Below are 14,319 nucleotides of genomic sequence, written 5' to 3' on the forward strand. Positions count from 1 at the left end.
TACAATACATTAGTCCTACCACTCCTACTGTATGGAAGTGAAATCTGGACAATAAAACAAAAAGAGAAACAAAGATTAATAACAGCTGATATGAAATTTATGTGAAAAACTGCAATGTATACGCTATTCGATCACAAAAGAAATTAAGAAATTATGAAATAATTAAATCAGGAATCAGTAATAGAAAAAATAAAAAAAAATAAACATAAATGGATGGAACAAGTTGAAAGAATGAAATCAAAAAGATTACCAAAACAAGTTTTAAATTACAAACTGTTAGGAAAAAGAAAACCAGGACATCCTCTAAAGAGATTGACCGATGACTTCTAAGGTCGTAACAGGCCACTCTAGGCCTAAATCTTTGAGAGCATGATGATGATATTATCTTATAAGGTATTCCTAGTTCATTGAATACTTCCCAAAGGCCTACTCTGTAAAGGCTATCATATACTTTTCTTCTTCTTCTTCTACAGCTTCCCCCCACTTAATTGTGGTCACTGTTTGTTATGAGTCTCCTCCACACCTTCCTGTCTTGGGCTGTCACCACATCCAAGTTCTTCATCTTCAAGTCCTCTTCTACCAGCTCCCTCCATCTCTTCTTTGGCTGCCCACGCTTCCGCCTTCCTTGCAAATCCATCTGCATGACCCTTCTTCCCACATATTCGTCCTCCCTCCTCATCGCATGACCAAACCATTGAAACCTTGCCTCCTATATTTTCGCTCCTAAGTTCGTAACTTTCACTGTTCTCCTGACATAGTCATTTCTCAGATGATCCTTTCTGGTCACACCGCACATCCACCTAAGCATTCTCATCTCTGCTACTTCCATCCTGCTGATGTTATTTTTCCTCAGGGCCACAGTTTCTATAGCATATGTCATAGCTGGCCTCACTACTGTCCTATAAATTTTGCCTTTCAGATTGATCGGCACCCTCTTATCGCATAACACTCCAGCCATCTCCCTCCAGTTCCTCCAACCCGCTTGTATCCTGCATCCCACTTCCTTCTCAGCTCCTCCATCTTCTTCCACTGTTGAACCTAAGTATCTAAAGTCTCTCACCTTCCTGATGACATTTCCTTCCAGCTCCAGATCTGTCTCCTGGCCACTGCCCACTGCGCAACACATATACTCTGTCTTACTTCTGCTCAGTCTATTACCTCTCTCTTCCAGTACTTTTCTCCATCTTTCCAGTTTAGTTTCCGCTTCTTCTCTTGAATCTACACACAGCAAGATGTCATTTGCATACAACATTGTCCAAGGTGCATCTTCTCTCACCTCCTCTGTTACCACCTCCATCACAATATTAAACAGAAACGGACTTAATGCTGACCCTTGATGCAAGCCAACTGTTACTTGAAAACTTTCTGTCTGTCCCAAACAGGTATGAACACTTGTCTTCACATTTCTGTACATTTCCCGCACCAACCTGACATATTTCTCCGGCACCTTCTTCTCCCTCAGACACCTCCAGACTTCTTGCCTTGGCACTCTATCGTATGCTTTCTCCAGATCAATAAATACCAGATGTAGCGCCCTTTGTTTCTCTCGATATTTTTCCATCATTTGTCATAACCCAAAGATAGCATCTGTTGTTGATCTACCAGGCATGAAGCCAAATTGTTCCTTTGCAATCTCCACCTCCTCCCTCAATCTACCATCAAGAACCCTTTCTAGGATCTTCATTGTGTGGGACATCAACTTTATTCCTCTGTAATTTTTACAGTCTTGTGCATTCTCTTTACCCTTGTAGATGGGAACAAGAGTACTCTCCCTCCATTCCTCGGGTATATTTTTCTGTTGGCACTTTCATGAACAGGTCCCACAGCAGGTCAATTCCCTCTTCCCCCAGTGCCTTCCATGCCTCCACTGGAATTCTGTCGGGGCCCACCGCTTTTTCCATTCCTCATTCTCTTCATGGCCTCCGTCACTTCCATTCTACTGATGTTCTGCACCATCTCCTCTGTGAGTCCTTGCATTTTCCTCATTCAAAAGTCCCTCAAAGTATATTCTCCATCTGTTTATGTCCACATCCCTCCATAATACGCTTCCTTCAGCATCTTTGATCTGCCTCACATGTAAGATGTCTTTTGCTGCTTTATTTCTACATTTTGCTAGTTGGTAAATTTTCCTCTGTCCTTCCTTTGTTTCTAATTGATCATACAGATCTTGATATGCCATGGCCTTTGCCTGTGCCACAACTCTCTTGGCTTCTTGCTTTCTCTCTTTGTACACCTCTCTGTCCTCTTCCACTCTTGACTCATCCCACTTCTGCTTTGCCTTCCTCTTAGCTGTCACTGCCACTTGTACATCATTATTCCACCACCAACCCTCCTTCTGCTCTCTAATCTTTCCAGATGTCTCACCAAGCACCTCGATTGCACAGCTCAGGATTACTTTTGAATTATGTTTCCACCAATCTTGTACATTTTCCAGTCCATCCGAAATCCTCTCTAACACTCTCTCCCTAAAACGATTCCTCACACTCTCCTCTTTTAAGAGAAACCACTTAATTGTCTTTATCCCATGGCAACCAGAAGTTCTTATCTTCGATCTTATTTTAAAGTCTGCGCACAGCAGTCAGTGTTGTCGTGCTACTTGATCTGTTGGAATTACTTTATAATTTGTCACAACCTTAAGATGTTTTCTTCTAGTCAAAATGTAGTCAATTTGTGAGCTGTTGTTACCACTTCTAAATGTTATCAAATGTTCTTCCCTCTTGAAGAAAAACGAGTTCACAATTGCCAGATCAAACGCTACTGCAAAGTCCACAACCCTCTCTCCTTCCTGGTTCATCATTCCCACTCCGTGGCCACCATGCACCCTTTCACAGTCTCTATTCTGTCTTTCTATGTACCCGTTCGTCTCCTCCGACAATCACCATCTCATTTTCTTCCAATTCCCTCATTTCTTCATCTAACACATTCCAGAACTCATCTTTTTCCTCTGCTGTACAACCAACTTGCAGGGCATATACACATAATACGACCACCCGCTCTTCTCCAAGACCCAATTTCATTCGCATGATCCTGTCGTTCCTTCTACCCATGTCCAGTAATTCGCCCTTCATTCTGCCACACACCACAATTCCTACACCATTTCTTCCCTCGTTATTCGCTCCAGAGTAGAACAATTTATATCCATCTCCCAGTTCCTTTGCCTTTCCCCCTTTCCACCTTGTCTCCTGCACACATAAAATGTCCAACTTCTTCTTCCTCATCATGTTTGCCACCTCTCTTCCCCTTCCAGTCATGCTTCCAACATTCAGTGTTCCCACTTGCAACATCCTCTCCGCCTGCTGGGCTCGCTTCTTTAACCGCACCCGCCCTTGCGGTAGCCCTCGTCCACTTCTCACAGCTGTAGGGCAATGTGGCTGCGCGTCGCTTAAGGGGTACGCCCTAGCCCTTATTTCATTTTCTCTTCGACTCATAATCATAGTTTGAGTTGGCACTGAAGTTTTCCGACCGGATGCCCTTCCTGACATCAACCCTCGCATTTATCCAGGCTTGGGACTGGCACCTATTGAGGCTAGCTTGCCTCCTTCATTGGCTGCATAAGACGAAATGACTTAGCAAGATAGGAAAGACTCACCCCTAGCCCTCGAATACTCTAATAGCATCAGGGGGAAGGAGCAAGGAGAGGAGAAAGAAGCAAAGAAAGAAGAGGAGGGACCAGTCTACAGAATAATATAACAGATATATATTACATGAAGTAAGGCATGGTCCAGCATCAGGTACCTCGGGTTTGCCATGCCCGTACTCACTAAAGTGAGCCCTTGAGGAATATCAGATACTTTTCTAAAGTCTCTAAATAAAATATGGACCTGCAGATTATATTCCCATTTTTTTTCTGTAAAAATTTGTCAACTGTTGATCTATTTCTTTGGAATCCTGCTTGATATTCACCTATATTTTCTTCATCATAAGGTAAGATTCTTTTTGGTATAATATTAGATAAAATTTTGTAACCTGCTGACAGTAGTGATGTCCCCCCCCCCCCTGTAATTTTTTGCATTCATTTATGTTTCCCATTTGAGGGATTAGTGATTCTTACTATTCTGCAAGTGTCTCTTCTTCTCTTCTTTTTCCCATATTAAATTTACAGCTTATGTATATGAGGGTTAATTCATTCCCCCCAATATTTAATGAGTTCAGCTACTGCCTGGTAGCTTGTTGTCTTTGAGCTGTTTTATACTTTCCTCCACTTCCAGCTAGTGAAGGTTTAAATATTTTTGGGTGACAAATATGATAAGTTGGAAGTTTTTTTTCCACTTGGTTAGGCTATAATAAATTTAGTTTAATTCTAATATTATGGCCTTGTTAGACATACAAGACAATGAATAGCGGAAACAATAGCCATAAAATGTGACAAAAACTCAATAAACGTCCACCGACCCTACATAATCTCCAAGAGTTGGAAGCTCCATAACATAAAAATTAGGTCACGATACTGACCAATAGGAGACAGAAAGTTCACCAAAGACAGAAACACCTAACCAACATGACATAACATCCACTTCCCCACGAGTTCTGAAAACTACGCCTGTCGAAAGGGCTCACACCCCGTTACTCCCACCCCTGAGATTTTTCCTTAAATCCCTCCTCTTCCACAAAAAAAACTTCTATCTTCAGATTCTTCTCTCACCCCCCCCCCCCAAATGCTCTCTACCCACCATTAATAATAATACTATTATACATATAAAAAACCCGGGTTTTTTTCAAATTCCTCCACATTACTTCCCCCCCCCCCCCTTCCTTTAACAGCAGATGAAGGCACATTGCCGTGATAAGGAGACAGAAAACATCCAAAACAGGTATATCCAAAATTTTCCTTCTTTTTTTATTCATCATATATTAGTTTTATAACACTTCAGTAATGGGTAAAGAGCCAATGACATTTAAATGAAAGTAGGCTATATATTAGCCATTAAAATGATAAGTATTCTTAAATAAAGAGCCAATAGGCTTCACTTCGGCGATGTAATATTATTTAAGTTAAGGGGATATTAAATCCCACATTATTTCACAGCCGAATAAGAAACTCGAAGATAGGAATCAAAGAGTTTCATGCCGAATATAATAAACTATAAAAGTTTCGGCGGACTGTAGCATAAGCTTAAGCACATAGTTCAACACTAGGGCAACTCGTTGCAAAGGTGGGTAAAGTTCTGATCACTATTCTTAATATTATCCATAATGTAAAACACATCTCCTAGGAGATGTTTTGATGTTATACATTATGGTGGGAGGTCACTACCCAGACCGGTTTTGACTTTATTGAAGTATCTTCAGTGAGTAGTTAGACCAGGTAATACTGAGGTTATAGCGAAGAGAACTTTATACTTTGCTATACGTTGTCAAAAAGGTGCCCATATAAATATTACTTAAATAAAGAGCTAATAAGCTTCACTTCGGCAATGTAACATTATTTAAATAATGTTTGCAACGAGTTGTCCTACTGTTGAACTATGTGCTTTAGCTTATGCTACAGTCCACCGAAACTTTTATAGTGTGCTATATTCGGCATGAAACTCTGATTCCTATCTTCGAGTTGCTTATTCGGCTTTGAAATAATGTGGGATTTAATATCCCCTTAATTTAAATAATGTTACATCGCTGAAGTGAAGCCTATTGGCTCTTTATTTAAGTAATATTTATACGGGTGCACCTTTTTGACAACTTGTATAGCAAAGTATAAAGTTCTCTTTGCTATAACCTCAGTATTACCTGGTCTACCTACTCGCTGAAGAGACTTCAATAAAGGTCGAAACCAGTCTGGGTAGTGACCTTCCACCATAATGTATAACATCAAAACATCTCCTAGGAGATGTGTTTTACATTATGGGTAATACTAAGAATAGTGATCAGAACTTTACCCACCTTTGCAACGAGTTGCCATAGTATTGAAATATGTGCTTTAGCTTACGCTACAATCCGCCGAAACTTTTATAGTTTGCTATATTCGGCATGAAACTCTTTGATTCCTATCTTCGAGTTTCTTATTCAGCTTTGAAATAATGTGGGATTTAATATCTCCTTAATTTAAATAATTATAAGTATTCTGTTTAAAAGACTCAGCAGATTCATCACAAGTTAGGAGTTTGTTCAAGTATTCTCTCTGACTGTTTGCTATTTTATTCTCTAGTGGCTAGTGTTTGTACATTGCTATTATTGATTATTGTTGTTTTCCTATGCGGGCCTGTTTTTTTGGTTTTTAATTACATGGAAAAATTTTCTAGGATTATTTACTCTCAAGTATTTCTGGATTTCTTCAATACTTTCACATAAAAAGTTTATTTTCTATTGTCTTATTATTTTATTGGCTTCCTTGCTGCTCTCTTTGTATCTCTGAGTGGCAAATATATCAGTTGGGTACTTAAGCCAAATGCTTCCATCTTTTTTCTTTGTTTTTTTCATTAAACCATTTTTATGCTGTATTTTACTTTGAATTCCAGTTGAATTTTCTGCTGCTACTTTTATGCTATCCTTGATATGCTTCCAGATATTTTTCTCTTCCAGCTGCATATTTTTCAATTTCAGTTTTAATTCACACTCATATTTTCTTCTCTCTTCAGTTTTAACTAGTTTGTTAATATTGTATGTCAATTGATTTTCATGTGATGAAAAATATTTACTGTTTATTTTACGTTAAGCATGGCACAGTGATATTGTTGACTTTGCAAAGGCATTCAACAGGATATGAGATTGAACTGTGTTATATAAATTGGAGTGGAAAGGGTGGGATATGAAGCTGGTGATAGTATGTATGGACAGACATCAGGGAGCAGCATGTGGGCAAATTTAGTCCAGGAGAAGGCAGGTAGATAGTGTCATACCATAGAGCTTAATACTTAGTCCACTGTTGCTTACTTTAAAATAAATTATTTAAGATGAAATGTTCAGTTGTTTGCCTATGCTGTAGCTAAGAACAACAACAATAAATGAAGTAGAGATCCTACAAGATGACTTAAATAGACTAGTGGCATGGGCAGAGGATAATGGGTACTAGTTTATTGTGGACAGGTGCAAGGTTGTGCATTTGGGATGAGATTACAAGATGTGTACTATGTTGATAGAACTGATCTGCAGGAAATTGATGAAGTCAGTATGGTATTCTTCATCATACTTTCTGACAGTGGTGCTGCACAATTTGTGGACTTGTCATCACTAAAGTAATAACTGAATGGCGCCAAAGATATTGGAGAATTCATTTCAAATTAGAACTATTATTCAAGACTGATACAGTATTTATTAACTCATGGTCATAAAGCAATCAGTGTGAAAATCATTTCAACATCAGCTAACTTATTTGAATTATCAATGCCAATAATTGTGAAAATTGTTTAGGACTTTCTGGTGGTGATGAAGAGTTTCTTGTAGCTGTTCATAAAGTTGTACCTGAGGGACACACATTTAAAGCCCTTCCTGTTCATTTTCAACATATTTGGGCTCAAAAGATATTTTCAGATAGTCTGAGGTAAGTGTTATGTACATGTGAATTTAAATAGGAATTTTTCAAAGAAAATTAATTTACATAGTAATGCTTTATAAAGAATTCATTTTTTTTTGGATAGGCTATCTTATTATGAAAATAGTCTAGTACAATTAATATTTCTTGACTAGTTTTCTATCATTTTTTTTTCCAAATTGGCTCTTTTTTTTTTCTTTCGTTTGATCAGTTCTTAGTTCCATCTTTTAAATTAGTACATCGGGACAAGTATACTGATGTGCTACTTTGCTAATTGTTCATCTCTCATCTTAATTGAATAACTAAGATGAAATTTGCTTGTGCCTTCTTGATTGTCAATCGATAATGTCAAGTTCTTTTCATATCTTTGTTTTTAAATATAGTTCTGCCATCAGTGTTGTCTGTTCACTCTCATTATTTTCTTAAGAACTACAATATGCAGTCTTCAATCAACTGTTTATTTCTTATTTATTTCTAACCTACCTGTCCAATTCAGTTTTGTCTAAGAATATGTTATAAGCTATCATAATTCTTTAAAATTTAGACAGAAATATAACATGAAAATTATTTAATGATGTAAATTTTTTGCCTTAGTATTGAAGACATCTTCAGTATAATGACAATAAAACATGATCAAAATACAATTAACAGAAGAATTTTAAAAAGCTCCATCATGGAATAAGCAAGACAACGGTCAATAAAATTCCTAATTAAAAAACGTGTGGGTGTATCATCATCATCAACCATTTTCTATCCACTGCTCGATGAAGGCCTCCCTCAAAGTCCTCCATTCATTCCTATCTTGAGCCTTTCTATGCTACTGAGTTCCTGCCATCTCCCTAATCTCATATTCCTGCTATCTCTTTGGTCTTCTTGTACCATCTTGGACAAAGTTAATATCAGGATACCATTCCAATATCAACTTTGTCCATTTTTGAGTGTTGCGCTTGCAATATTATGATTGCAATATCTTATGAAATATCTTATGGTTGTGACAAATTGTAAAGTAATTCCAACAGATCAAGTGGCACAGCAACACCGACTGCTGTGCGCAGACTTTAAAATAAGATCGAAGATAAGAACCTCTGGAAGCCATGGGATGAAGACAATTAAGTGGTTTCGCTTAAAAGAAGAGAGTGTGAGGAATCATTTTAGGGAGAGGGTGTTAGAGAGGATTTCGGATGGACTGAAAAGTGTACAAGATTGGTGGAAACATAATTCAAAAGTAATCCTGAGCTTTGCAATCGAGGTGCTTGGTGAGACATCTGGAAAGATTAGAGAGCAGAAGGAGGGTTCGTGGTGGAATAATAATGTACAAGTGGCAGTGACAGCTAAGAGGAAGGCAAAGCAGAAGTGGGATGAGTCAAGAGTGGAAGAAGACAGAGAGGTATACAGAGAGAGAAAGCAAGAAGCCAAGAGAGTTCTGGCACAGGCGAAGGCCATGGCATATCAGGATCTGTATGATTAATTAGAAGCAAAGGAAGGACAGAGAAAAATTTACCAACTAGTGAAATGTAGAAATAAAGCAGCAAAGGGCATCTTACATGTGAGGCAGATCAAAGATGCTGAAGAAAGAGTATTATGGAGGGATGTGGACATAAACAGATGGAGAATATACTTTGAGGGACTTTTGAATGAGAAAAATGCAAGGACTCACAGAAAAGATGGTCAGCCTTCTTAGGGAATGGTGCAGAACATCAGTAGAGTGGAAGAGATGGAGGCCATGAAGAGGATGAGGAATGGAAAATCGGTGGGCCCCGACAGGATTCCAGTGGAGGCATGGAAGGCACTGGGGGAAGAGGGAATTGACCTGCTGTGGGACCTGTTCGTGAAAGTTTGCCAACAGGAAAATATACCCGAGGAATCGAGGGTGAGTACTCTTGTCTCCATCTACAAGGGTAAAGGGGATGCACAAAACTGTAAAAATTACAGAGGAATAAAGTTGATGTCCCACACAATGAAAATCCTAGAAAGGGTTCTTGATGGAAGATTGAGGAAGGAGGTGGAGATTGCAAAGGAACAATTTAGCTTCATGCCTGGTAGATCAACAACAGATGCTATCTTTAGATTATGGCAGATGATGGAAAAGTTTCAAGAGAAACAACGGGAGTTACATCTGGCATTTATTGATCTGGAGAAAGAATACGATAGAATGCCAAGGCAAGAAGTCCGGAGGTTTCTGAGGGAGAAGAAGGTTCCGGAGAAATATGTCAAGTTGGTGCAGGAGATGTACAGAAATGTGAACAAAAGTGATAGGACCAGTCTGGGACAGACAGAAAGTTTTCAAGTAACAGTTGGCTTGCATCAAGGGTCAGCATTAAGTCCATTTCTGTTTAACATTGTGATGGAGGTGGTGATGGAGGAGGTGAGAGAAGATGTGCCTTGGACAATGTTGTATGCAGATGACATCTTGCTGTATGCAGATTCAAGAGAAGAAGCGGGAACTAAACTGGAAAGATGGAGAAAAGTACTGGAAGAGAGAGGTATGAGACTGAGCAGAAGTAAGACAGAGTATATGTGTTGGACAGTGGGCGGCAGCCAGGAGACAGACCTGGAGCTGGAAGGAAATGTCATCAGGAAGGTGAGGGACTTTAGCTACTTAGGTTCAACAGTGGAAGAAGATGGAGGAGCTGAGAAGGAAGTGGGATGCAGGATACAAGCAGGTTGGAGGAACTGGAGGGAGATGGCTGGAGTGTTATGCGATAAGACGGTGCCGATCAATCTGAAAAGCAAAATCTATAGGACAGTAGTGAGCCCAGCTATGATGTATGGTATAGAAACTGTGGCTCTGAGGAAAGATAACATCAGCAGGATGGAAGTAGCAGAGATGAGAATGCCTAGGTGGATGTGCGGTGTGACCAGAAAAGGATCGTCTGAGAAATGACTATGTGAGGGGAACAGTGAAAGTTACGAACTTAGGAGCAAAGATACAGGAGACAAGGTTGAGATGGTTTGGTCATGTGATGAGGAGGGAGAACGAATATGTGGGAAGAAGGGTCATGCAGATGGATGTGCAAGGAAACGTGAGCGGGCAAAGAAGAGATGGAGAGAGCTTGTAGAAGAGGACTTGAGGATGAAGAACTTGGATGTGGTGACAGCCCAAGAGAGGAGGATGTGGAGGAGACTCATCATCAACAGTGACCCCACTGAAGTGGGAGAAGCTGCAGAAGTAGTTTGTTTTGTCTTTGTTTATATTTAATCCTTTCTTTTCACTTTCTGCATTCAATTCAGTGATCATTTGTTGAAGTTCTGCAGAGTTTCTTAAAAGAACAATATTATTAGCAATTCCTAGGTGATTTAGTTTTTTTGCATTTACCATAATTCCTCTATTTTTCCAATTCAGGTTTTTAAAAAATTCTTCTAGCGCTGCTGTAAATAATTTAGGTGAAATGGTATCTCCCTGTCTAACTCCTGCTTTAATAGGAAATTTCATATCTGATACTGATTTTAAAGATTCAGTTGAATTTTTATATATATATATATATATATATATATATGAGGGTAGTCTGAAAAGTTCAGCCTAACAATGAAAAAACGAATTTATAATTTCAAAATTATTTTTATTTTTCAACATAATCTCCCTTAAGACTAATACATTTATTCTAACAATGCTCCAGCACCATTATCCCATCCCTGTAGCGGCTCTCAATAAGATCTGCAAATTACCCCTCTACAGCTGCAATCACCTCTTGATATGAAGAAAAACACCGATCAACAAGGAAATTTTTAGTTTTGGGAAGAGATAGAAGTCAGAGGGAGCCAAATCTGGGGAATAGGGTGGATGTTCCAACAATTCATATCACAGATCTCTTAATTTTCTCATTGCCAAAACACCTTTGTGGGCAGGTGCATTGTTCTGATGGAAGATGATTTTTTTTTTTTCTGCAAACCAGGTCTTTTCTCATGAATTTTTTCGTCTAGTCTGGTTATAAGATCAGAAAAATATTCCCCGTTTATTGTTTTATCCTTTTCAAGATAATTAATAAACAAAATGCATCCCAAAACATGAGAGAAAAACCGGCTTCTGTCCACTGTTTTGACTGCTGTTTGGATTTTAGTGTGTAATGGTGTATCCAAGTGTCATCGATAGTAATAAATTGATGCACAAAATCAGTTTTATTCTTGTTAAATGCTCTAAGTACTGTTCAGAGATTTTCATGTTAATGCGTTTTTGATCTGCTGTGAGCAAGCGTGGCACCCATCTTGCGCAAAGCTTTTTCATTTGCAATTCTTCATGCAAAATATATCCTACACGTTCTTTTGAAATGCCTATAGTTTCAGCAATTTCACGCACTTGGACTCGCCGGTCATCCAATACATAATGTGCACTTGATCAAAGATTTCTGGTGTTGTTACACTTTTTTGGACATCCTTCACGTGGATCACCTTCGAGGCTGGTATGGCCACATAAACTCGACAGCCCATTTCTTAATAGTCAAAAATGAAGGATAAGAGTGCTCATAAACTTTAATGAACTTCGATTGAATTTCTTTGGGGGTTAAACCTTCTTTTACAAAGAATTTTATAACTGCATGATAATCAATTTTATCCATTTCAAGGGATACGGACAACACTTTTGCTTCAGACAGCTGTATAAAACAAACTACTTGATAGAATGACTTGCAATTTCACACGGATGCTTAAAACAGATGTACCAACTTAGTAAAAAAATTTTTTTGCTGATGTGTTGCCATCTATTGTTGAGGCCGAGAACATTTCAAACCACCCTTATGACTAAGTATATCAATGTAACTTTTTTCAATTCCTCGATTTTAAGGACTTCTAAAATAGCTAATGTTGAGATTGAATCAAATGCCTTTTCAAACTAATGAATGTGAGACTTAAGGGTTTTTGGTATTTATTTGTTCTTATCCATGTATATGATCAATGGTGCTGTAATTTGTGTGTGTGTGTGTGTATATATATATAAAACAAAATAATAAATTAGAAATAATAGAAAATTGATACAATAATATTTCCCATGGAGCAAATAACCAAAGTCCATCAGATCTGTTTAAATTTCAATGGTGTGAAAAAGATCTCACAGCTTTCTTTATAAAAATATTCCACAAGGAAGCTACTGATGTGTAAGAACTTGGTTTCTTTCCAAGTGCCCTGTGTTTAGTACAGATGGAATGTTCAGCTAAGCCAGATTGCTCAATTTTTTTTTGCTACTGGATATAAGATTTATGTTCTTCATGGTATATACCAGCAGCAGATTTACCCAATTGTCACGATGCCCTTAAATAGTTCAGTTTACTAGTTCAGCCTTCTAAAACTCCATTTTTTAATGTCACAAAAAATAGGAATAAATTAGTAGTTAATATATCAGGATGTCTTCTTACTCAGGATGAAATTTCTATATTATCCAGATGTCATGAGTATGCAGTTTTTCCAAGAAAATTGCCTATTATGGTGGTGGATATATTACCAATTACAACTTTATCCTATTGCACTGCCCATTAATCTTGTTTTCCCCTAATTTTACAGTTTCTATCCCCAGGCCTATATATTCATTATGGTATATACTTGAAAACTAAGTTTTTTCCTTCTTTATGTATAAAAAAAAATTAACAGCCTATTTTTCTACCCATTGCAGGGTGAAGGCCTCTCCCATTGCAGGTGGTTTTGGGTCTGCTACTTCCATGGTGACCCAGTCCATATTGGGAGAGGACAATCACAAACATCCATGCCTATGTGAGATTTGAACCTGCAGCTTCTTGGCTGGATAGCAGATACGCTAACCACTCGGCCAACCAGGCGGGCATATTATTCTGTATTATCCAAAGGTCATGAGTATGCAGTTTTCCCAAGAAAATTTCCTATTATGGTGGTGGAACAGTTACAACTTTACACTGTGCCCATTGATGTTGTTTTCCCCTAATTTTACAGTTTCTATCCCCAAGCCTATATATTCACTATGGTATATACTGGAAAACTAAGTTTCTTCCTTCTTTATGTATATATATATATATATATATATATATATATATATTTTTTTTTTTTTTTTTTTTCAGTTTGATCTTCTTAGAAGATGAAACTGAAACTAGTTGTGCAGTTAGATATCTTCTAAGAATACGTATTTTTTTATAGTCATTTAATCTGTTTCAAAAATATGTCTCTCAGCCGAGGAAATCAATTATATCATATATATATATACATATATATATGAAACTAACAATTGTCTTCCTTTCTTAGACATAAAACTTACAAGGTGCTCATCATAATCATCATCAAATTCCTGCTATGTACCCTCAAGGAGTGTACAGGATATGATAGTACTACATGAAAAAAATGACATCATTGCTAACTTCCTATCTACAATTTTCCTCCAAATCAGTCAGTTACTTGTCGAGACTCCAACATTATCAGATCTTATATTTCTATCGTCTAAGGCACTTTGTACCGTATCAATCCCCTTATATCTTGGTCTTCCTCTGGGTCGTTTTCCTGCCAACCTGGCAGAGAACACTTGTTTTGCTAATCTTTCCTCTCCCATTCTGTTTAAGTGACCATACCACCTGCTAACGCATTCCTGGATGCTGACAATGTCAGGTTCTCTCATAATATCCTTGTTTTTAATATGATATTGCCATTGATGCCATCTGTTCACGCCTATAATCTTTCTGAGGACTCTAGTCTTTGGTCAAGTGTTTTACTTCTGACCCAGCTCTCAGATCCATAAGTTAAAACTGGTTTGAACACAACACTGTCTAATTTACTGCTCCTACTAATTTCTCTCTTATTCCATATGAATTTATTCAATTGGCTTCCTACCATACCAGCTTTGCTGATTCTGTTGTCTATTTCTATATTTAATTTACCATCTTCAATTCTAACTGCTGACATACAGC

The 14,319-nt window shown here is 38.0% G+C and overlaps 1 protein-coding gene across 10 annotated transcripts in view; it reads left to right on the top strand.

Moving 5' to 3' along the window:
• The window catches only part of LOC150096973 (centrosomal protein of 76 kDa-like), a 224,173-nt gene that overhangs the window by 196,173 nt on the left and 13,681 nt on the right, over positions 1–14,319 (top strand). For 9 of the 10 annotated variants that reach the window (XM_090408529.1, XM_090408522.1, XM_090408523.1 and 6 more), the window contains one exon: positions 7,345–7,474. In XM_090408529.1, the coding sequence (XP_090264655.1) occupies positions 7,345–7,474 (130 nt within the window). Of the gene's footprint in view, positions 1–7,344; positions 7,475–13,064; positions 13,197–14,319 lie in introns of those variants that run through there. The other variant, XM_090408526.1, reaches the window with a different exon arrangement.

This window comes from Typopeltis vanoorti, chromosome 18, assembly GCF_054136105.1.
Source record: "Typopeltis vanoorti isolate ZY-2024b chromosome 18, IOZ_Tvanoo_1.0, whole genome shotgun sequence".
In the NCBI taxonomy this organism is placed as follows: Eukaryota; Metazoa; Arthropoda; class Arachnida; order Uropygi; family Thelyphonidae; genus Typopeltis; species Typopeltis vanoorti.